A 24256-nucleotide genomic window follows, 5' to 3' on the forward strand; every position below is an offset into this window, starting at 1 on the left:
ACTTTTTAATGCATATTAAGAACTTTAAAAAGCAATTATTAATTAGGAATTTCCACCCATTTTCTATTTTAGACTTTTTTCCTGACATCATCCTGAACACAATGCAAAACTATAGGTGGTGTATTTAAAAATCGATTTATTCCGGTGTTTTTAGTGCTAAATGCACTAGTCTAAATGAATAGTCGCAGTAAATACCAATTACTTATACATTTCGTTTGACCACTTCTGCAAGTATAGACAAGTATGCACTTCGCAAGTGTGCGAATAATCGTGATTCCTTTGACTCGGGTCATTTTTACCGACAACAGTTGGAAGACGAACGAGTGGCAACGAGTGACAAATAATTGTACGAGTAACCCACTCAGACGACATGGCAAGTATATGCAAGTGACGATTATTCGCCAAGTACACGAGTCGTTTGAGTCCGGCTTTAGACGATACTTCGGTGACCAACTCTACGTACCGCTAGACAGCTTGCGTAGGACAGGGATGGTTTTGTACATTCCAGTCTGGCGTGTTGCCTGATATAATGTAGGAACTTATATCTTCATTTGAAACGCTTTGAAGAACTGGTGGAGAAGATAGTTTTGCAACATTCCAATCTAATATTTCAGTGTAGGTAGTCCTGTGCTTCAAAATTTAAAGTAGGAGGGATGAAATTTCTAATACGTTTGCCCTGGGTTTTAGTCTATCCGGCTTTTAACACTCTCCTTAGCCGTATCTCTCTAATGTGTTTTCTTTCTCCCTACTACTTGAAATTTTGAAGCAGAAAATGTTGGAATATAATGTTGCAAAACTATTGCAGACTGTTGCAAAACTATCTTCTCCACCACTTCTTCGAAGTGTCAAATTAAGTTTTTGCATTACATCGGGCGACATACCAGACTAGAATGTACAAAACTATCCCTGACATACGCAAGCTGATGAGTGGTGCCTAAAGTTGGTCACGGAAGCACCGTCTAATGCAGGTCAGGCCAACCCGTCGATCGCGACCCCTAGGTCAGTCGATCGATGGCAAGAAAAATTATCTACCTACCTATCTATTACCGTCCTAAATATTACAAAAATTCCTAGTCAGTAGATCCCAGAGAATTAGAAAGGCAGACAGTAGATCTCGAGTCCGATTAAGTTGATCACCCCTGGTCTAATGTATGTGGGCCTCAATCAAGAGATGGATTCATAAGGGCAACACTTAAATCAAGGTCCATGCTGCCAGATTCTACCACCAAATCACAATACAAAGTTGACGTTTAAAGGCTGGATACAAGCATGAAAAAGAAATTTACTATGTAAATAATGTAAAAATCACACTCATTGGTTGGTTGGAGAGAAGGGTGTGTGTGGAGCTAGAAGTGCAACCACCTCCTCGTTGTGAGTTCTGTGTTGTTTAAGTGTTGTCATACAATATATAAACAAGCGAAAACTTCACAATGTAGTAGAAAAATGAGATAACTAAATGTTTTTTAATTTATCAAAATCATCGAAAATTTCAAATATTTATAGATTTTGATTGACCTTGCGGGATCGGAAGATATTTGTTGGTTGCGTAAAACTGTTGTTTTTATTACTAAACCATGCAAACTGTAAATACATTTTACGATAGCGATAAATAAAACGTACATGGAGGATAAATAAAAATTGCCGAAGAAAAGGTAAAATTTCATTTTTTTCATAATCTTTAGGCCCGTTGCGGGATCGGAAGATAAAGTCCGATTTTAATATTTTTTGTTTTGTTTTTCTTGTAATTCCAATCGCAACTTTTCCGCACTATAGCGATACGAGATTATCAGCTTGACTTTTTTCGCACCACCCTACTGGTGAATGCCCTTCTATTCTCAATATTTCTATACGGGGCAGAGACTTGGACTCTTCGCGCTCTCGAGCGCTAAAAAATTTATGACTTTGAGATGTGGTGCTGGAGAAGAATCCTGCGCATACCTTGGACAGCTCATAGGACCAACGTTTCCATTCTAAACCAACTCGAGATTAAAAAAAGGCTATCCACAACATGTCTGCAACGACTACTGCAATTCTTCGAATACGTGATTCGCAGAGGTGACGATAGTTTGGAGAGAAAAATTGTTTCTGGAAACGTTCCAGGGAGAAGATCAAGAGGACGATCACCAACTAGATGGCCCAACCAAATTAAGAATTCAGCTGGAAACTCATTCTGCGAAGATCTTGGAGCAGCTGAAGATAGAGACCAATTGAAAAAATTGTGGCGGCTGGTCAGGGTCGGCAGTGCCGACCCACACATTTATGGACACATTATAGATCTTTTTAAATATTTAAGTTGATCAGAGTTGATGATATTCGTTTCTGTGAAATAAAGAAAATATCTGTGAGATAATACAGACTTAATTTTATTCATTGTTTTTAAATGAATTCGATCGATCCGATACGTTAAGTGATCCCTGTGCGCTGTACGTAAGAGACTTTTCAAATTAATGATCCTAGCCATGCACCCGATTGCGATGGAGTGAATTCTTATAAGGCCCGCTTCGGCAAGCCGTCCCCAGATTGACCATTTGCTTGTAATATAAAGCTATGGAATATTAGCCGATAGGCAACCAATTATACGTTCCCCGTATTTATTTGAACGGCAAGTACGGCAGATAAACAATCTGCCGAGCGGTGATCTGCAAACGGCAACAAGACACGTACTATAGACCAGAACGCATCTGTAAAAATATTAGTACCTACATTAATTTGGACGTTGAGAGGTGACTCATATTTGTTTGCATAAGTTGCTTGAAAACAACTCATATAATAATATTTGAGTTTTCCTTCCACTCAAAAATGTTCGGAAAATTGTTTAAATAATCAAAATGTCAAAAAATGAAGGAAAACTTCGATTTTTTCTTCATTTTTCGATTATAACTTTAAAAGTATTCATTCGAGAAAAGTTGCACTGACTTGAAAGTTGCATAATTAAATTTCCAACAATATAGGATAAGTTAACAATTTTAAAAATTGTCACCCTTGTTGCAAAATAGCAATAATTGCCAAAAAATCATAAAAAAACAAGTATTCGCATTTTACGTTTTTCAACCATTTATGCTACACTTAGGACCTTCATAATTTTACCCAGAAAACTATATCATATAATAAAACAATACTGTGAATTTCATTAAGATTGGTTTTAACAGATTTTGCAAAATAAATTTTGCAATCCAGCTTACGCAAAAAAAATCATATTTTAAAAATGTTGCAGAACTGACAATAAAGCAGACAGCAAGTTGAATTTATTTTTACGTATAGAAGAATACTGTACCTTTCTTCTATATGTAAAAAAATTCAACGTGCTATCTGCTTTATTATCAGTACTGAAACATTTTAAAAAAATTTTTTTTGCAAAAGCTGGATTGCAAAATTTATTTTGCAAAATCTATTAAATAGATCTTAGTGAAATTTACAGCATTGTTTTATTATATCATAAAGGTTTTCTGGTAAAATATGAAGGTCGTAAGTGTAGCATAAATGGTTGAAAAACGTAAAATACGAATACTTGTTTTTTATGTTTTTGTTTCGCAATTATTGCTGTTTTGCAACAAGGATGACACTTTTTAAAATTTTTAACCAATCCTATATTGTACGAAATTTAATTACGCAACTTTTATGTCAGTGTAACTTTTCTCAGAAGTAAATACTTTGAAAGTTAAATTCAAAAAACGAAGAAAAAATCGAATTTTTTCTTAATTTTTTGACATTTTGATTATTTAAACAATGTTCCGGACCATTTTGAGTGGAAGGACAACTCAATTATTATTTCCAAAGAATTTTCAAAATATCTATTAGACAAGTTCATTAAAAATTATACATCATTCTTTAATCAAAGAAAATGGATTAACAGTTTTTTATGCTGATCTAAATATTTTCGGAAGGTGGGATAAGTTACAAAATATGTTTAATTTTATATACTGAAATTCATTAGGTATAACAAACTGTTTCCGAAATTAATAAATGTTTGTGCTCAAATGTGGGCAAATTCTGCCTCAAATGAACGGGATTTCTCTTGTCTCAAAAGAGTCAAAACGTATTGTCAAAACACCATAAAACAAGAGAGAATGTCAAACTTGTCTCAAATGTCAATAGAAAAAAACTTTTAAAATCTCTCAAAAACAATAATAAATTTTACAATGATGTTATAACCCATTTTGCTACTTCGAAACAACATAGACTAGAGTTAATTTATAAACAGGTTTAGGTTCTTAATTTATAGGAAAAAACAAAAAAAAAACAACAAAAAAAACAGGAAAAAAAAAACAAAAAAGAATAAAAAAAATTGAAGCTTTTTAATTAGATGACGTACCTATCTGAGGAGACAAAATCTTGCCGACCCTGTCCCTAAAGTTACGAGCCGCCACCGATTAGACTGCCTGTGGAAGACGGAAAATATATCATTAATGAACCAGATGGTAAATATTATTTTGATATTTTTTAAATATTAAGACAGGTAAGAAAACAACCAGCTACATTAATAAACACGACGAAAAACTAAACAAGTAGAAGAACTTGAAACTACTCGGTGGCGTTACAACCCTTCGTGGGTTTTAGCCGACTCGGCAGTGTACCTCTATTCCTGTCTGTCTTGATCAATCTCCAACTAAAGATAGATACATCTCTCAAAATATCAAGATGAGACTAATGCCCTTCTATTCTCAATATTAGCAGAGACTTGGACTCTTCGCGCTCGCGAGCGCTATATAATTTATGACTTTGAGATGTGGTGCTGGAAAAGAATCCTGCGCATATCTTGAACAGCTCATAGGACCAACGTTTTCATTCTAAACCAACTCGAGATTAAAAAAATGCTGTCCACAATATGTCTGCAACGACTTCTGCAATTCTTCGAATACGTGATTCGCAGAGGTGACGATAGTGTGGACAGAAAAATTGTTTCTGGAAACGTTCCAGGGAGAAGATCAAGAGGACGATCACCAACTAGATGGTCTGACCAAATAAAGCATTCAGCTGGAAACTCATTCTGCGAAGCTCTTAGAGCAGTTGAAGATAGAGACCAATGGAAAAAAATTGTTAGGAATACTGGAAGAAATCACGATCATTAGTAATTGGGAAACGACAAAAGAAAGATGTCTTTTTAATTGTTTCGATTTTATAAAATTTTGAAGGGCATAAAGACATCTGTTGCCGGCTTGTATCCTATTGTTTAGTTGTTGTGATCCGTTATTGTCTTCAGTTATTTTTGTTCCAAGATATTTAAATTCTGTGACGCTTTCAAACTTAAACGCATCGATAGTGATCTTCAGTCCGATTCTACTTTTGTTTAGGTTATTACGGCTCATACACATTCACATACAAAATTTAGTTTTACTTTCATTGATTAGGAGCCCCAGCTTTTCTGCTTCCGGCTCAAACTTGACGAAAGGCAAATGGATCTCTCCATTACTCGTCTAGATAAAGCACGTGGAGGAATGATTATCTCTCAAAAAATAAAGTAATGTTTAATAAACAAGTATTGTTTAATAATTCATTAAGGCCATCGGTACATAATTCGCAAATATTTTACGGGTATTCCTACTTTTTCTGTCTTTACACGGCAAATTACGTGTAGTAAAATTCACACTGGTATGAATATGTAAATATTACTAGAATTTCATTCTACTTGAATTAATTTGAAAAGACGACTTTTGAATGTTCTTGGATAACTACAACTGTTATTTTTATAATTGCAAATAATTTAATTCAGTTAATAATTAATTCAGTTAATAAATGTGAAAAATTTTTCACTAACTATGTATTCAGTGACTGTAATGATTTATATGTACAACAAAAACTAATACTCAATCGAGAAAAGAGGAAAAGTGTTAAAGTGACTTTATAATAATGTATTGTTACTATGGAACGCTTACAATTTTGAACATCTTTACCAACAAAATACTTGGATCACAAAATATGTTATCCTGATGTATTCTCTGCTTGGATCTTCCACAAACAATACACAATAAATAACTTTTTAGTAAGTTCACCTGAGCTTCGCTGGTGTCGCTCCTAGCGGATTACTAATGCAACTTTCACCGGTAATTTTTAAATTTATTATTTAATTGTTATCGCTTAATATTTACAACGCAAAAAAGTAATTAAATTGTAATCGATTTTTTAAAGATTTTGCTAATCATTTTAACGTTCTATTAATTAAATATTAATTTCTTACTTCAGATACTTCCACAATTATCGTGTAGATGGCGCTTAGATTAATTTATAATTACATATTACGAAGTATTAAAAAAACTTAAATTCAGTATTTAAAACGTAAGTATATTTAAGGTAAAAATATACACCACAGCTTTGACTAACTAATATTATTTCCTATTAATTAATGTTTTTAATTTCAATGTTTTGAATTAATCACTTTGACATTTATGTCAAATTTCCAGTAAAAGCTTACAGACTTGTCACAACTGGCGCTCGCGAATGTTTAATTATCCCCTCTACCTACGAGCTCATAGCGTACACAATCAATATTATTTAATCAACAACTCAAAATATTCCCGATGCCATGTCAAATATTTAAAATTGTCACTGATTGTCACTGTCTGACTGACAGTATGCTGACAATATTCTATGCGACTGAGTGCGTTGTATGACAAAGATAGATTTGGAAATATTACCACGGACATTGTGTTAATTTTTTTGGAATCCTGAAAAAACCAATAAATATTTTTGAAAAATTTAAACGCAGAATGAAAGACTGTATTATTACCGAGGGCCGAAAGTCTCTTAGAATAAATTAAAAGTTGATTTTGAATGAGGTATTTTAAATTAAATATCTTACTAAATTCTCTCTTATTTTTCACCCCTGTAACCTATTAAAATAAACATTATAGAAGTTATCAGGGACTTTCGGCCCTTGCCAATAACGTAATCTTTCATTCTGCGTTTAAATTTTTCAAAAATACTTATTAGTTTTCTCCGGGCTCGAAAAAAATGAATCCCCATTTAAATAGCATTGCAGCCGAAAATAGGTACCCATCCTCTTAATTCAAACTATTACGATATCTGCTACAGTAATGACCCAGAACAATTAAAGAATTCTCTTTATTTTCTTATTCTTATCTATTATCTATCTAATGTATTGATATGTTTTCAGGACTGGAAGAGTATGATTTGATTCCATCTCTTAGTAAATTCGATTTCGTAAAAATTGTAAATGAAACTCCTAGTGCCTACGAACTTGTCTTTGCCGCCAGAGATATAAAACCACTCGGTTTGAAAATGTTCCACATAGAGAAACAAAAACAAGAACTCACAGAACCAAAGAAGGTAAACCTGGGACATCTAACTAGTTTTCAATTAGATGACAAAACTAACCTTTTAAGCAACGTAACTCTAAACGGGATATCTTTAGCATTAAAGCAAAACTTTTATTACTATATATCTAGTACAGGGATGGTCGAAAAGGATTATTCAACGTCTGGAGCCTACGTTTTCACACCTACCAAGGATATACCTGAAGAACTTCAAAATGTAGAAGTGATTGGCTCGTATAATGGAAACTTGGTTGAAGAAGTGCATCAAAAGTGGATTACTAATGTTTCTGATATTTACCAAAGTATTAGGTGGTACAAAACTGACAACCATATAGAGTTGGACTGGTTGGTGGGAAATATAAACACGTAAGTATTTTGATTAGGGGTCGACAAGACAAGAATTCTTGTCTTGACAACAACTTCTTGTCTTGTCTTGAGAAAAAATCAGGAAATTTAAAAAAATATTTTCTTGGCGTTTTATTGACATCATATATCTTTTCTTGACTCAAGAAATTTCAAGATCTTGAAATTTCTTGATTACCCGGTCCGGTCATTCCCTTTATTGCGTTGCGTGCTAACATGGCCTCCACTGCCAGTAGGGGAATCCCCAATCTGCATTTGTTTCCTTTGACGAACGCCAAATTTGATGTGTAGTTGCATGCTTAAAATAAGCATTTTGTATGTTTAGCACATATTCTTAACTTAGCTGTCCAGGTTTTCATAAAAATGATTGAACCAAATCATAACAGTGTCGACATCGAAAAGGATTTTATTATTTGGAGGATAAGATCGAAGTAGAAAATGATATAAATGATACTGCTTTGGATTTCAACTCTCCTGTAAGTCAAATTAAACGTCTTTTAAAAAATATCAAAAACTTAGGGCAAATTCAACTTAACCTTAAATGCTAGCGAGGCCATACATTGTAAGATGACAAAATGACTATGCCAAAATTAGATGTGCCTACAAAGTGGCATTCAACTTTACAGATGTCAACATGGTGTCTAAGTGTAAAAAATGTTTGAACTATATTTTGCGACAACATCAAAAATCTAAACAATTGCAAAATAGTAGGTGAAGAATGGGTTCTGATCAGTAAATTTTGTCAGTATCTGAGAAGCTTTAAAACACTTTCTTCAATACGCGAAGGGAAAAAATATTGCACAGTCCCATTGGTGGTAATTGGAGTAAACTTACTTTTAGATAAATTGGAAATACTGGGCTCATGAACTTGATAACAATTGATAGAGACCTTACTACATTCAAGCTGCGAGAGATAAAATACTGAAAAACTATAATAAAACTAATTGTATATTATACGGTATAGTTCTTATTTTGGATCCTCGGCACAAAGTAGAGGCATTTTCCTCTTCATCTCGGGATAAGCTTCTACAATCAGAGGCAGTACAAAAATTTGAAGAAATAGTTAGAGCTAACTACTGTCATACAGAAGTACACGTGTTACAGAAGAATGTTGAAAATTCAGTGGGTGCAAAGGATTACCAATGTTGAAGTGCTACGACGTTTAAATAAGGAGTTAGAAATTTTGAACAGTATAAAAACAAGGGAACTAGAATATTTGGGTCACATTACCAGAGGAGAGAAATATGAGCTGCTGAGAGTTATTATGCAAGGAAGGATCCAAGGAAGAAGACGCATCTCCTGGCTGAGGAACCTTAGAGAATGGTTTAACTGTAGTTCATTACAACTGTTTAGAGCAGCAGCCAACAAAGTGACCATAGACATTATTATATCCAACCTCCGCTAGGAGATGGAACTTTAAGAAGAAGAACTACTGCCATAAATCCCAGAATGATTTACAGAATCCAATGACAGAGTTAGCACTTAGTCTGACAAAAGGAGATAATGAACTTGATTTTTATATTATTTAGAAAGCTGATAATGACAACTTACAATCTTTGAAGTATGAAATTGAAAAATGCATAAATGGGCCCATTAGGTCAGAAGATTTTGAGAATATACTTGATTGGTGGAGAAGACACGAAAATATCTATCCGTCATTATCGAAAATGACCAATGATTTTCTGGAAACGCCAGCAACATCTGTAGGTACCTGCGGATAGACTCAAGCGCAGCTTTAACAAGAACAAAGCCAAGAAATCGGCTGGGCGTTGACTCCATGAGAAGTGTTATCTGCCTTAATTCATGGCTTAGCAATTCCGATTTCAAAAAGGTGCTAAATTTGTTATTTAAAATAAAATCTAGTTTTCAATTTCATTTTCAACACAATTAGATAAGTATCATTAATTTTTAATTTACATTTTTGTAAATCGATTTAGCAAAAAAAGTGTTCAATAAATTAAAATATGTTATGTTATGTCAAAATAATGTTATTTTTTTCACAAATAAATACGTTTTAGAGTTTCATTATTAGTCAAGATATTTCAAGATTTCTTATTTTCTTGACAAAGAATCTTGGTATTGACATACAATTTATTGTCTTGTCTTGAAATCTAAAATTACTCCTTGTCTTCATCTTGTCTTGAAATCAAGACAAGGTCAAGACAAGATCATGAAATTTTCAAGATGTTGGCGACCCCTAATTTTGATTAGGAACACCATCATCATCATTATCATCATCATATTCATTAACATCTAAGCAGATGTGTTGTGGTTTATCATGGAGCTTCAGCAGTTCAGGAAGACTTTATTGGTCGCTGTCATCTGTTACATGTCTTGCCTCAGTATACTGTTTGATGAGAAGCTTTTTCGTAATGTCTGCTCATCGTTGTGGAGATTTCCCGCATTGGCGTTGACTCTGAGGCCCAACCGCTCTACTCTGTAATCGCTTCGGTTTAATTTTTGAGTTTTTGATATTGAGTTTATCATTAAAGGAACTAATAGAACCAAAACACATAGAAAAGGATACGTGGATCGACTATCTAAAAAAGCTCTATGCAGAGGAAGAACAAATGATGCTAGAATTGGAAACACCAGAAATTACCACAAACGAAGATGTTAATATAAGTGAACAGGAAGTACAAAAAACACTCGAAAAGCTGAAGAACAGAAAACCTGCAGATAAAAATGGAATACCAAACGAATTACTGAAATATTTTGGAGCAGCAATGACAGAACAGTTAACAACATTAATTAACAAAATCATAAAACACAATAAAATACCGGAAGAATGGAGAACGAGCAAACTAATTCTACTATTCAAAAAAAGAGATAAAAAGCAGCCAGAAAACTACAGAGGTATCAACTTGTTAAATACTACCCTAAAATTTACAACTAAAATCTTACAAGACGTAATGAATCAGAGGATAAATTTAGCAGATGAACAACAGGTTTTTCGTACTGGAAGATCGTGTACAGATGCAATATTCGTCATAAAGCAAATTACTGAGAAATCACTAGAGTATAATAGACCAGCATCTCTATGCCTGATTTACGTAAAGAAAGCATTTGACAGAGTAAGACTCAAAGATGTAATCCATCTTTTGTATAATATAGAAGTCCCTCTAGATATCATAAAAACTATTGAGAACATCTACCAAAACAACGAAATGGAAGTCAGAATAGATGGACAACTTACAAAACCTATAGATATAGGTAGTGGAATAAGACAGGGAGACTCATTGAGTCCTATGCTCTTCAATTTAATCATGGATGAAATCATCAAAAACGTCAACAAAGGAAGAGGATATAGAATGGGAAAAAAAGAAGTAAAAATACTCTGCTATGCAGACGACGCAATAATGACAGACCAAGATCAAGATAGTCTGCAAAAATTAGTCCACAGATTTAACATAAGAGCAAAAGAATTTAATATGACAATTTCATCTCAGAAAACCAAAACAATAGTAATCGGTAAAAAACCAATCAGATGCAAAATAGAAATTGATGGTATCAGTATTGAACAAGTAATGGAAGTAAAATACCTTGGAATTACATTGTCAAGTTACGAAGATCTAGACAAAGAAGTGAGAAATCAAGTACAAAAATCAAATAGATTGGCAGGATGCCTCAATACCACTATATTATGGCGAAACCGACATATAACACTGAGATGAAGTCAAGAATTTATAAAGCCAGTGTAAGACCAATAATGACATATGCATCAGAAACAAGACCCGATACAGCCACAACACAAAGACTACTGGAAACGGCAGAATTGAGTGTACTAAGAAGAATTACAGGAAATACACTGAGAGATCGAAATAGGAGCGGAGATATTAGAAGACAATGTAACGTACAGTGTATAAACAAATGGAGTTTATCATTCTCTTCACAAACATTCAAATTTCGTAATTACTTCTTAATCTTTTAGGAAAATCAATTACACTGGTATAGAAGTCATAAGCCGTTTCGACGTATCCGATTTTGATAACCAAAACGTCTTCTACACCGACTCCAACGGTCGTGAAACTATTAAAAGGATTAAAAACCAACGGGCTGACTATTTTTATAATATTAGTTGGGAACCAGTCTCTAGTAACTACTATCCGGTTACTTCAAAAATAGTTATAAAAGATCAAGAAAAACATATGCAGATGGCTATTCTCACTGATAGGTCTCAGGGAGGTTCAAGTTTGGAGAATAATCAAATCGAGTTGATGGTAAGTAGGTATTTGTACCTTATACCTAATTATTTGTTTATTTTGATATCTATATTTTGACAAAAGCTTCTAATTTAAAAGATAAAAGGTTTATTTAAACAATATTAACAGTTATTGAAAGAAATACTGTGTTAACTGATACTGTAAAAGGTGGAAAAGAAGTAGCACAAACAAAAACTGTTTCTGCTTCCATCTATCAGGACTTCAAGACTTTCGTGTTTTAATTATTTTTGACGCATCTTCTAAGTCTTTCGTATTTGTCTATTTGGGTTCTTAGTCTTATTTGTTTATTCCTGCTTCAGTTATTTTGTTTACTATTTTTCCGATTTTCATTACATATGTTCCTCTTAAGATTTATTGGTAGGTTTGTCTTACTAAGTACTATTTTCTTCTCTAATTTATGCAATTCTTTTCTAAATTCTCGTTGTTCTTCTTATATCTGGTTTATCTCTGATTCATTAAAACTATTTTAATATTATTAGGTTATTTATTACAAATATACAAAAAATCCACAAAGACACAACTCACAACTTATAGGTAAAATAAATTAACATAATTATTTACAAACAAATTTTCCTGGACTTCCTACTTACAAACAGGTCGATGAGTTTATTAAAATCTAATGTTGTAAGCAGATGATTATTAATATTTAAAACAGCGAACGAATTTAATGTTTCTTCCGTCATCGTATTTCTCAAATAATTTTTGACCCATTTTAAAGTGGAAAATGATCTTTCACCAGTTGCGTTAGTAACCATCAACGATAAGAAGATTCTTAGTGCTATTTCTACGTTTGGGGAGGTTGCAATTATATGATTTTTGTGCAAAAGCTCGATCACAAAAGCAGCACTGTGAGTTGTTGGATTTTTATACTCAACTTGGCCTAATAGTGACATTATAAAATGTTTTAATTGAATACACTCACTTGCTAGAGATGTATCCAAGTCATTCGAATAAATATTCACTAATACCGACGCTTTGTCTGAAATCACGTTAGCCTCTGAAAGAGGTAGAGAAAATAAAAATGAGAAAGTGATGGCAAGATCTTCATAAGCTTTTCCTCTAGATTTCACATTATTTGCCAAATAATCAATTGTTTTATACAGCACTTGGATTCTAATCTTATTTTGCGGTGTAAGGATCTCTTCTGTATCTGCTTCGTCAAACTGTAATTTTCTTTATATATATATTAGCGACTATATTAGCGACTTCTAATTTCTTTGCTGTATTCCGTTTGTTGTGATAAGAGCTGCCCCTTAATTTTGTTCAAATAATTTAAATTTATCACGAAGGAGACTCGTAAAAATGTTGTAATGAGCTATGTTGAATGAGCAAAGACGAACATGTAGTAGTTATGTAAGTCCATATTTGCGCTTTGTAAAGATTTACTCGCTAGGTCAGTTCTTTCCAGTACTTCGAACCAAAAGGCAATATAAATACCAAATTCTAACGTAGCCATATTTTCGTGTAAATTGTTTGCTTGAGGATAGACTAATCGTTAGAGGATAACTCTAAAAGTGCTTGCTTTATATTTTGATAGTATAAATTAAGAGCTTTTAATACATTAAATCGTCCTCACCATCAAGTCACATTAACTGTTTTTGGAACAAATGTTGTATGGCCACAATTTTTCCATAGATCAGTGAGTCGTTCCCATCTGTAAGTTGAAGCTGAGAAAAAACATAATTTTCTTCAGCCACTAAAAAAAAAAAGAAGTACTTTCCATAGTACATTCTGCTGCAACCCCATAAATTTGAAATATCCACATATAGAATTAAAACGTGATGGGAGCGACGCGACGTACCGCCTCTCAAAATTTACCGCCGGGGGCTAATAGTCTCATAGCCCCCTCTTAATCCGGCACTGGTAGAGCGTCGATTATCCGAACTAATTGGGGGACAGGGGTGTTCGGAATATCGATTTTTTCGGATAATGGAACTGTATTGATATAGCAATACTATTTATCCGTAGGCGAATGAAAGCCTTATTTACATACATCTTTACATACTTACATACATCCGTGTATATCTTTAGTGACAAATAGGATAGAAATTAAACAAATAAACAAAAAGTGCTGTATGTGCAACAAAATGAAGATTTTTTAAGCATTAAAAAATCTTCAATTTTCTTCTGCCGAAGCAATCCTACCCGTTTACGAGCGGCTGGGTTACGTGTTTTTTAAGCATGTGTCTGGCAAAGTATTTCAGAATGGATTAAAAAATATGAAAGTTGATTTCCGGTGTCAGTTTGACATCACAAATTATATGTAACAAAGCTAAAACTCCTTGGGATATTGGGAGGAGAAATAGGTTCTCCCCGGGATCTTTTTTGAGTAAACCGCTTATATAGCACATCATCTAAATCCCTGTTTAATGCAAGTTTTATCGTATTACGGTTTGTGAATCCGTCAGAAGAATTAATTACAGATTCACCTCTCTCTAACCGTTTGTTAATATCTTGTTTATTTTTTATAGAAAAAACAATACGCTTACGTTTAGGCATTTTTAATTGAGTTTTTACACGAAAAGTCGGGAGTTCGGATAAGCGGTCGTTCGGTTGATCGACGTTCGGATAATCGACGCTCTACTGTATGTACATATTTATTAATATAAGTAATATTTTTCTTCAGGTACACAGGAGAACAATATTTGATGATGGTAAGGGTGTTGGCGAACCTCTTTCTGAGACAGAATTCAACTCAGATTTAGGAATGTATGCCAGAGGTACACATTATTTGCTCATAGGCGACACAGAAAAAATTAACAAAGACGGTGAGTGATTCTGTTTTATCTATACATCTATACATCTATCCAGATATCTATGTAGTAGAGGACCTTAGAAAAAAAAACGTAATTTTTTTATGTTTTTTTGGTGGGTTGAAATCAATTTAAGATTTTTAAAAAATTCACACACATAGTTGAGACTTTTGCTAAACATGTCTATTTTTTTAGGGAACCTAGGTTGAGTATTCATAACCTAAAAACACACTTTTTTAAAGGCGTATAACTTGTTTTAGGGGATGCTCCTGGCCTAATATTTTTTATTTTGTACATTTTATAAAAAACTATATGCTCCACCTTCAAAAATGCAAAAAACTGGGTTTTGATGGGTTGAAAATAGATCAAATCAAGGTTTATATTATATTAAATGAAGTAACTTAGCCCTTTAGGATATTCAAAAAAGGAATGGGTTTTTTTGGGGAGGTTTTTTTTGGGTTTTACCGTGTTTCGCCTAATTTTTGAATATCCTAAAGCACTCAGTTACTTCAAATTATAAATAAGCTAAAAAAACCTTCATGTAATCTATTTTGAAATCTATAAAAAGGGGGAAAGTTACCCAAAATCCCTAAAAAACAGTTTTTCTCGTTTTGAACATGGCGCGCCTTATGGGAAAATCAGAAAAAGATTGAATTGAGAATTGCCTGTTAGAATAATTGCGTTGTCTCTTATTTCTAATTATAGACAAGGGCAGATCTGTTTTGAGGTGGACGTGAGAGGTGGCATTCGGATTTTTGCAGATAAAGTTAGGTGACAACTTCAGTAATTATAATTGATTTATGCTCCTTCTCAAATATGCCCGGAACATTATTAAAAAAATTAAAATATTTAAGAATTTCAAAAATCATCGTTCTTTTTTCTATTTTCTTTGCTTACGATTCATTTTGGAACAAAGTTGTACGGAAATAAAATAAAGCTAATTGAATTTTGTATAATATATGACTGGTTAAAAATATCTTGAATTATTCACCTTTTTGCAAAATAGCAATAAATACAAAATAAGGGGGCAAAATAAACCTGTTCTTATTCAATGGTTTTCGACCACTTTCGTTGCACTTACAACCTTCTTAATTCGCTTAGAAAATTCTTATAACATACTTGAACCGACCACCAAATTTTATTAAAATCGACCTAATAGATTTTGCATAATAAATTTTCAATCTAATTTTTTTTTAAAGTTCAAATTTTTTAAAAACTTTTTGGACAAAAAGTAGACTATTTAGAAGTTAATTTTTTTACATAAACAGGCACTATACCTATCTAATAAACTTTACAGAACTAAAATCGGATTATCTAAGCAGCCTCAGCAATGGTTTAAACTTTAACAATTTTTTGGCTTATAAACAAATATAATATCTCCGTTACTATTATATTAAATTAAATTTACAACACGGAACTAGAAAATACTCGGTACCACTCTTATTTTAACCGGCTGTATCTCAAGAACTAGTCGGCACAATTCAACTTTTTTTACTTTTAAAATATGCGTTGTAGCGAGTATTTTCTAGTTTCGTTTTGTAAATTTAATTTAGTATAATAGTAACGTAGATATTCTATTTGTTTATAAGCCAAAAAATTGTTTACAATTTTAAAACATTGCTGAGGCTGCTTAGATCATCCGATTTTAATTCTGCAAAGTTAGCAAACTTCTAAATGGTCTACTTTTTGTTCAGAAGGTTTTTATTTGAACTTTAAAAAAAATTAGATTGAAAATTTATTATGCTAAATCTATTAGGTCGATTTTACTGAAATATGGTGGAAGGTTTAAGTATGTTATAAGCATTCTCTAAGCGAATTACGAAGGTTCTAGGTGCAACCAAAGTGGTTGAAAAGCATTGAATAAGAACAGGCTTAATTTGTCCCCTTATTTTGTATTTATTGATATTTTGCAGAAAGGGTAATAATTTTTAGCCAGTGTTATGTTATACAAAATTTAATTATTTTTATTTTGTTTTCCTACAACTTTGTTATAAAATGAATCGTTTTAAAGTTACAAGCAAAGAAAGTAGAAAAAAATCGATGTTTTTCGAAATTTTTAAATATTTTAATTTTGTTATTAATGTTCCGGGCATATTTGAGAAGGAGCATAAATCAATTATAATTATTGAAGATGTCACCTAACTTTATCAGCGAAAATCCGAATGCCACCTCTTACATCCAAAGTTAGAGGTTTTTTCACAGATTCACCCTGGTCTATTATATAGAAAGTAAAAAACAAAAAAAAAATTGAATGCTGAGAGAATTTTGCTTATTTTAATAGGTGGTAGTCTTTGTGTCCCATTTTAAGAAAAGGAAATATAAATTTACCAAAGCACAACTCATCTACTTTTTTCGCATGTTGATTGTATTTTTTCACATTTTATTCTCCGAAAGCGTTAATTGTTACTATAATCGTGGCATTCTTAATGTTTAGAACGTATTCTATCTTTCTCACGTGATGTGGTTATGTAGTCGTATTTTTTAATCTCCCTATTTAATTTTTCCCTTCCGTTTCATTTACGTTGTTGAATTTTGTAAAAAAAGTTCATTATAACTCATAAGAATTTATTTACCTGTCAATAATTATACAAGTCCATTCCTTCTGCTCCTTTTTTTTGAGTAAACCTGATTCTGTCTGGTTTTTGAATGTGTCTCCAATAATAAGTTTTCGTTCCATTGTTTTGTGGTTTTCCAACTGATCCTCTTCCTATTAAGGAACCGCCTCTCGTCGTCTTTACTAATCTATTTGTGGTTATTCGTCTTATGTGGCCGTTCCACTCTACTCTTCTGTTTATTTATATTAAGTTCTTAATGAATGTTCGCCACCTTGAATCTCTCTCATATGTTTGTACTTCTAGCTCTGTGCCATAGTGTCTTACTACCGATTTTTCCAAGCACTTTAACCTGAGCTGTTTCTAGCCAGAGCCACATTGAAGGCAGTGGGGGCCCCTGGGCAGAATTGGTGTGGGGCCCTACATCCTGCCATTAAAAAAATTGTTGTTATAACTATGGTACCTTCATAGTCAACTACAGGGTTTTCCCTTTTAGAAATTAAAAATAATACTATTCTAACTGGGAAATAAGCCACAATTTAACTTGAAAAATTTTTTTTTTCTTTTCTTATTGGCTTTGGATTGCTTTATCCATTCAGCCACGATAACATGATTTCATTGACCACCATGGTTAGCACCATTTCAATATTTGATTTCATTGACATTCCGACTTCCACTTCGGACGTCGTTATCAAAATACAAAATATTAATGTAGCTATTCATATAAAATTATTCTGTAATAATAAAAAATACAAAAGCTTTATCTTGTTACAGTAAAATATTAAAAATAAACAGTTAAGATGCATGGTTAAAGTCACGGTACTTTTCGAGATTTTTTAATTGAAAACTCTTTGATTATGTCGGACATATCTAGATATCTTAAAACATCGTGTTCAATGCTCATTATTATAGAGAGATGATTCAAACTTCAAACGCTCTTGGCTCATTATAGACCGAAGTCTATTTTTAAATAACTTAAGTTTTGAGAATGATCTCTCTCCACTGCAGTTAGTTAGCATCAGAACTAAATATAAACGAAGTGTCACCTCAACGTTTGGAAATGCATCATTCATATTATTTTCTTTTATCAGTCGGTACATTTAGAGCTCTTTACTTACAAAAAAAAAAGACTAAGTTTTTCATCCTAATAAAAATATTTGTAAATTAAATATTTTTAAAAGATTTTTAATTGAAAAACTTTATTGGCCCATTTCCTGGTGACAACCTCCAAGGCTTCTACAATATGCAAGCCAAATGGATGCTGCAGTGAAGACTAAAGGGAAGGAATTCTACACTATGCAATTCACAACCCCCGTCTGCAGCGTGGTAAAGTTCCAACGGAAAATGGACCTAGTTACTCTATAGGAGTAATACTAATATAAAAATAAAAATGTATACCATTTTTATTCATTCAGTTGCGGTGCGAAACCAAAACTGTCTTAATTTTTACTCAGATCAGAGAGTGCAGCCAGCACCCTTATCGACGATTTCACCTCTTGTTAGAGGTTCTTGTTAGAATTTTTGGTTTCGCACCGCAACTGAATGAATAAAAATGGTATACATTTTTATTTTTATATTAGTATTACTCCTATAGAGTAACTAGGTCCATTTTCCGTTGGAACTTTACCACGCTGCAGACGGAGGTTGTGAATTGCATAGTGTAGAATTCCTTCCCTTTAGTCTTCACTGCAGCATCCATTTGGCTTGCATATTGTAGAAGCCTTGGAGGTTGTCACCAGGAAATGGGCCAATAAAGTTTTTCAATTAAAAATCTTTTAAAAATATTTAATTTACAAATATTTTTATTAGGATGAAAAACTTAGTCTTTTATTTAGCAGATGCCGCTAGGCACCTACTACCATCTCGTCAGTTGCGGTGGGAGATGGATATGTCGAAGATTTTTACGTGGGCCAGAGAAAAGCAGCCTATGCAGTCTCTGATGAACCTCTAACGAGAGGTGAAATCGTCGATAAGGGTGCTGGCTGCACTCTCTGATCTGAGTAAAAATTAAGACAGTTTTGGTTTCGCACCGCAACTAAATGAATAAAAATGGTATACATTTTTATTTTTATATTAGTATTACTCCTATAGAGTAACTAAGTCCATTTTCCGTTGGAACTTTACCACGCTGCAGACGGGGGTTGTGAATTGCATAGTGTAGAATTCCTTCCCTTTAGTCTTCACTGCAGCATCCATTTGGCTTGCATATTGTAGAAGCCTTGGAGGTTGTCACCAGGAAATGGGCCAATAAAGTTTTTCAATTAAAAATCTTTTAAAAATATTTAATTTACAAATATTTTTATTAGGATGAAAAACTTAGTCTTTTATTTAGCAGATGCCGCTAGGCACCTACTACCATCTCGTCAGTTGCGGTGGGAGATGGATATGTCGAAGATTTTTACCTGGGCCAGAGAAAAGCAGCCTATGCAGTCTCTGATGAACCTCTAACAAGAGGTGAAATCGTCGATAAGGGTGCTGGCTGCACTCTCTGATCTGAGTAAAAATTAAGACAGTTTTGGTTTCGCACCGCAACTGAATGAATAAAAATGGTATACATTTTTACTCTTTACTGACCTATTATTGATGCGCCAACCTCCTCTTTAAATGAATTGGAAAATTCTACAAATTATACCAGTTTGACACCTAGGTGTTCAACTAAATCATTGTTGTACGAGTCGGTAAGCTTCAGTGAGTGAGCTTCAATTTCATTTGGAGTTAAATTTTACAAATGATGCAAATATCCAAAATTGGAATGAATGGATTCATATGCAGAAAGCCTCTGACTTAAAGACGAAATGAAGTGATCTATAATAGCGATAAAATTTTGAGTTCTGATTTCTCATTTGTCCCTGATTTTGTCATTTCCGTCTCTAGAGATGTTCAATATTCCAGTGGAGTCAGTCGAATATTTCTTAAATGAACATAAATTCGTTAAGTTATCTAAGCGCCGCCACTCCTGAGTTAAGGTCAATATTTGGATATTGGAGAATACGTATTGTGCTGTTTGTACTCTTTAAGATTTCATTTAAAAATATTGCAAATATTCCTGTTTCCTGTAAACACATTCGATTATACAAACCATTCGCATTGTTACGAGTTTTTAAATTGTTCCTCATCGTCTTCTCAAATTTTGGATTATGCTCCATTAAACTGCTTATAACGTACATCTCGTACTCCTACGGCATCACTTCTAGATGACCATCTAGTAGTATTTACTCCTTTAGAAACAATAATATTTCTGCCATGGTCGGCGTTGCTCTCGCTTAAAGACGCAGCTTTTAAATATTCGATTAAAAAGTTGTATCTACATGTAGAGGAAGTGAACAATACATATAGTTTATAGTGCTTCATAAGAAATCAAAGAATGCTACATATGGCAGCAGGACAACACTGTTGCAGCTTTTGCAACTAAATTTAGAAAGTGGGCGGCACACGGAATCCACAACGCCAAGATATTATGTTATCTAATTTCAGCCTTAACACCATAATATTTTCCACTCATAACTGACGCGTTGTCGTAGGACTGTCCTATGCAGTTTTTCAAATCGATATCATCTTCTTGGAAGAGAAGAATTAGAGAATTAAATATATCTTCTGCTTTATTATTGTGATTTCGCAAAAATACATTTTCAACAGGAGAGAAACCTTCCATGTAACCAAATATTAGAGTTAATTGATTGCAAAAAATTATTCTTTGTGAATAATGTGCAGCTTTTTTTAAGTTTCGGGCTTTGTGGGGGCCCCCGGATTGTGGAGGCCCCGGGCAGCTGCCCAGCCTGCCACCCCTTAAATCCGACCCTGTTTCTAGCATTCCTTTTGTAGTCTCTGTGACAGGTCGTGTTTCTGCTGCGTATTTTGCATACTTTCCCGATATTTTTATTTCTCCATATTGTGTCATTCAGACAACCTACGGCTCTGTTTGCTCTATTCACTTGATCTTTCACTTCAGTTTCGAGTTTTCCCTAGCTAGATGGTGTGATAACTAGATATTTAAACTCCTTTATATGCAAAACTTAAACAGTCACTTCAAAATTTTAGGAAAGACAACAACTGGGCAAGAACGGGTCTTAGCTCAAAAGAAACTTCGCCAACCGTGGATTGGACTGTCACCTACCAAACAAACATTCGATGAATTGAAAAAATCCATGAACCTGCAGGTAAAATTAATGAAGTACTTAAAAATTATTTTAAAATAAACTCCCATTTATAAATCGATTTCTGTAAATACAACCTAAAATAACTTTTCAACAAATTGGCTTGCATTCCAAAACAATACAATGGAAAACTTCTTTTGAAGTTACATTTTTATGTGGGCGGTGTAAATGTCTAATTTCTGGTCATTTTAGAATAGACTAATATCAGAGCAATTTTATAGAGGGTTTTATAACGAAGAAGTTACATTACAAATTTGTTTTCATTAACTATGTATGTTTCAGAGTTTAACAGCGCTCTGAAGTTAACGGGGTTCTTGAATACTCAATACAATATCACCCAAAATTATTAATAACTTTTGAGAAAACTTAAATACTGCCACTTCTACTGATGAATTTATTAAAAAAACTTTAACAACGTATGTATTAAACCAATTTTTTTAATTTCAGTACTCTGCTCTAAATGAAGACCTTCCCGAAAACGTTAATATATTGACTCTAGAACCATGGACAAGCGGGAGCTACCTGTTGAGATTTGAGCATATTTTAGAGAAAAATGAAGATCCTAACTTATCAAACAAATCGACAATTAGTATAGAGGTTGGTACAGTACCACTGCTTGTCTTTATAAGTTTCTATCTTGGGTCATATTGACATCAATCTCCTTTATTTAAGTGTCCTGCCCAAGCGTCTCCCCCAGGTCTTCTTTGGTCTTCCTTCACTACTTCTTTCAGGAATCCTTTCAATCATTTCTTTCGAAAACGGTTCCGGTTCGAAAACTTCTTCTTCTTCTTATTCTTCTTCTTCTTCTTCTTCCTTCTTGTATGTAGGCTGTAAAGCCTGTTTATTCTTCAATATTAGCCTCCTAAGTTATTTAAGTTATCGAACCATTTTTTTCTTGGTCTGCCAATACTTCTTCGTCCATTTGGTGACTTATCTCGTGCTATTCGTACTATCCTATCCTCTGCCATTCTACTAATGTGTTCGTTCCACTCCTGTTTTTCCGTTTTGTTACCCATCCATTTATGTCTTCTACATTGCATGATCTTCTTATATTTTCGCTTCTCTCCCTATCCAACAGAGTTTTCCCTGATATTCGTCGGAGTATTTTCATCTCTGTTGTTTCTAGTAGTCGTCTCGTTTAAGATATGTCAGGTCTTGTTTCCGCCGTGTATGTCAATATAGGTCTAATTGCTGCTTTAAAGGTGCTTGTATAGGTGTTTGTTCTTCCAGATTGTGTCATTAAGGGATCCGGCCGCTTTGCTTGCTTTTAAGCTTTGTTGTTGTACTTCCTCTTCAACATCTCCGTAACTGGTTATATCTATTTCCAGATATCTAAACCTTGCTTCCTGCTTTATTATTTTCCCATCAATTTCGATTTTACATCGTAGTGGGAATTTAGATATTGTCATACATTTGGTTTCTTCTGCTGATATTATCATATTGTATTTCTTGGCTGTTGTATTAAAGATGTGTGCATCTTTGGAGATCGTCTTCTGTCTCGGCGATTATTGCGGCGTCGTCTGCATAACATAATATTTGGATTTCTTTGTTCCCCAATCTGTAACCATGACCTTTACGTACTGCTTCTATTATTTGGTCCATTATTATATTAAAGAGCAGTGGGCTTAATGAGTCACCTTGTCTGACTCCACTTTGTACTGGTATAAACTGCGTTAGAAAACTGGTTCGAAAACTGTTATGACTATATAGTTTTCGCAGAGTCTTTTGTTTCCCCTTTGTAAATAGGAAGTACGATTCCTACTTTCAAATCTTCAGGGGTAACTTCTATGGTCCATATGCGGTAGATTAGTTTATGGATACCCTTTCATAGCACATGTCCACCATTCTTTATCAGTTCGGCAGTTTTTTCATCTGCGCCAGGTGCTTTTATTATTTTTTAGATGTTTTATGATGTTTATAGTTTTTTCCAATGTTGGTTGCTCAAATATTTGTTCTGATGTGTGGTAAGTTAGTTCTTTTTCTTGGTTTTGTTCTTTTTCTGGGTTTAAGAGCTTTTGGAAATGCTGCTTCTTCCTTTAGTTCCTCTTTCTCGCTGGTAATTGCCCCATTTCTGTCCTTGCAACTATTGATTTTGTTTTAAATATAAGAGTGATATATCATTCTTTATCAGTTCTGCAGTTATTCCATCTATGCCAGGTGATTTGTTATTTTTTGGATGTTTTATGAGCTTTATAGTCTCTTCCAATGTTGGTTGCTCAACTAGTTGTTCTGCTGTGTGGTGAATTCTTTCTTCATCTTGGTTTTGTTCTTTTTCTGAGTTTAAGAGCTCTTAAAAATGCTTCTTCCACATATCCTCGCTGATAATTGCCCCATTTTTGTCATTGTACACTGTTGTTCTTGTCTTTATATGTAATAATGATCTAACCTCATTATTTTAGAACCTGCTAAAAGGAATAAATGTTCACACAATAACTGAGATGACACTTGGAGCAAATGTACCACTAAGTGAACTCAATCAGACACCCAGATATGTATGGAATATCAAAGATGAAAGTACTCAATCAGAGATTTCAGATGTTAGTAAAAGTGTAGGTGCTAATGAAGAAATATCTTTGGGTCCAATGCAGATCAGAACCTTCATCATCTCGACCAAATCGAGCACTTCGAACGGAAATGTGGCATTGGTTAACTTATTTTTGGCTCTAATTGTATTACTAAAACTTTGTATATTGTAAAACACATTTTAAAAAGCAATTAACTTTAGATTGAGATCTGTAGTTTTATTTATCCTATTTTTATCATTTGTTAAGAGCGTGGGCGCTAATATTTTACGGCTATCCCTACATTTTCTTTCGAAAATTTTTTGAAAAATTACGTGTAGTAAAATTTTCGCTGTGTAAATTACTGTATAATCCACAAAGTCGCTCAGTATAGATTTTACTAAAATATTATTTAAATGATTTGATTCTGTATATTTAG

At 33.5% G+C, this 24256-nt stretch overlaps 1 protein-coding gene across 2 annotated transcripts in view; it reads left to right on the forward strand.

Annotated features, from left to right (window-relative positions):
- Nucleotides 1-24046, forward strand: part of LOC114332063 (lysosomal alpha-mannosidase) — a 110884-nt gene extending 86838 nt beyond the window's left edge. For both annotated transcript variants that reach the window (XM_050662537.1, XM_050662536.1), the window contains 6 exons: nucleotides 7112-7637; nucleotides 11566-11854; nucleotides 14484-14625; nucleotides 21201-21319; nucleotides 21764-21913; nucleotides 23716-24046. In XM_050662537.1, the coding sequence (XP_050518494.1) occupies nucleotides 7112-7637; nucleotides 11566-11854; nucleotides 14484-14625; nucleotides 21201-21319; nucleotides 21764-21913; nucleotides 23716-24012 (1523 nt within the window). In that variant the 3' untranslated portion in view covers nucleotides 24013-24046. The remainder of the gene's footprint in view (nucleotides 1-7111; nucleotides 7638-11565; nucleotides 11855-14483; nucleotides 14626-21200; nucleotides 21320-21763; nucleotides 21914-23715) is intronic.
- The last annotated feature ends 210 nt before the right edge of the window (nucleotides 24047-24256 follow it).

Source organism: Diabrotica virgifera, chromosome 9 (assembly GCF_917563875.1).
Source record: "Diabrotica virgifera virgifera chromosome 9, PGI_DIABVI_V3a".
NCBI classification, from domain to species: Eukaryota; Metazoa; Arthropoda; class Insecta; order Coleoptera; family Chrysomelidae; genus Diabrotica; species Diabrotica virgifera.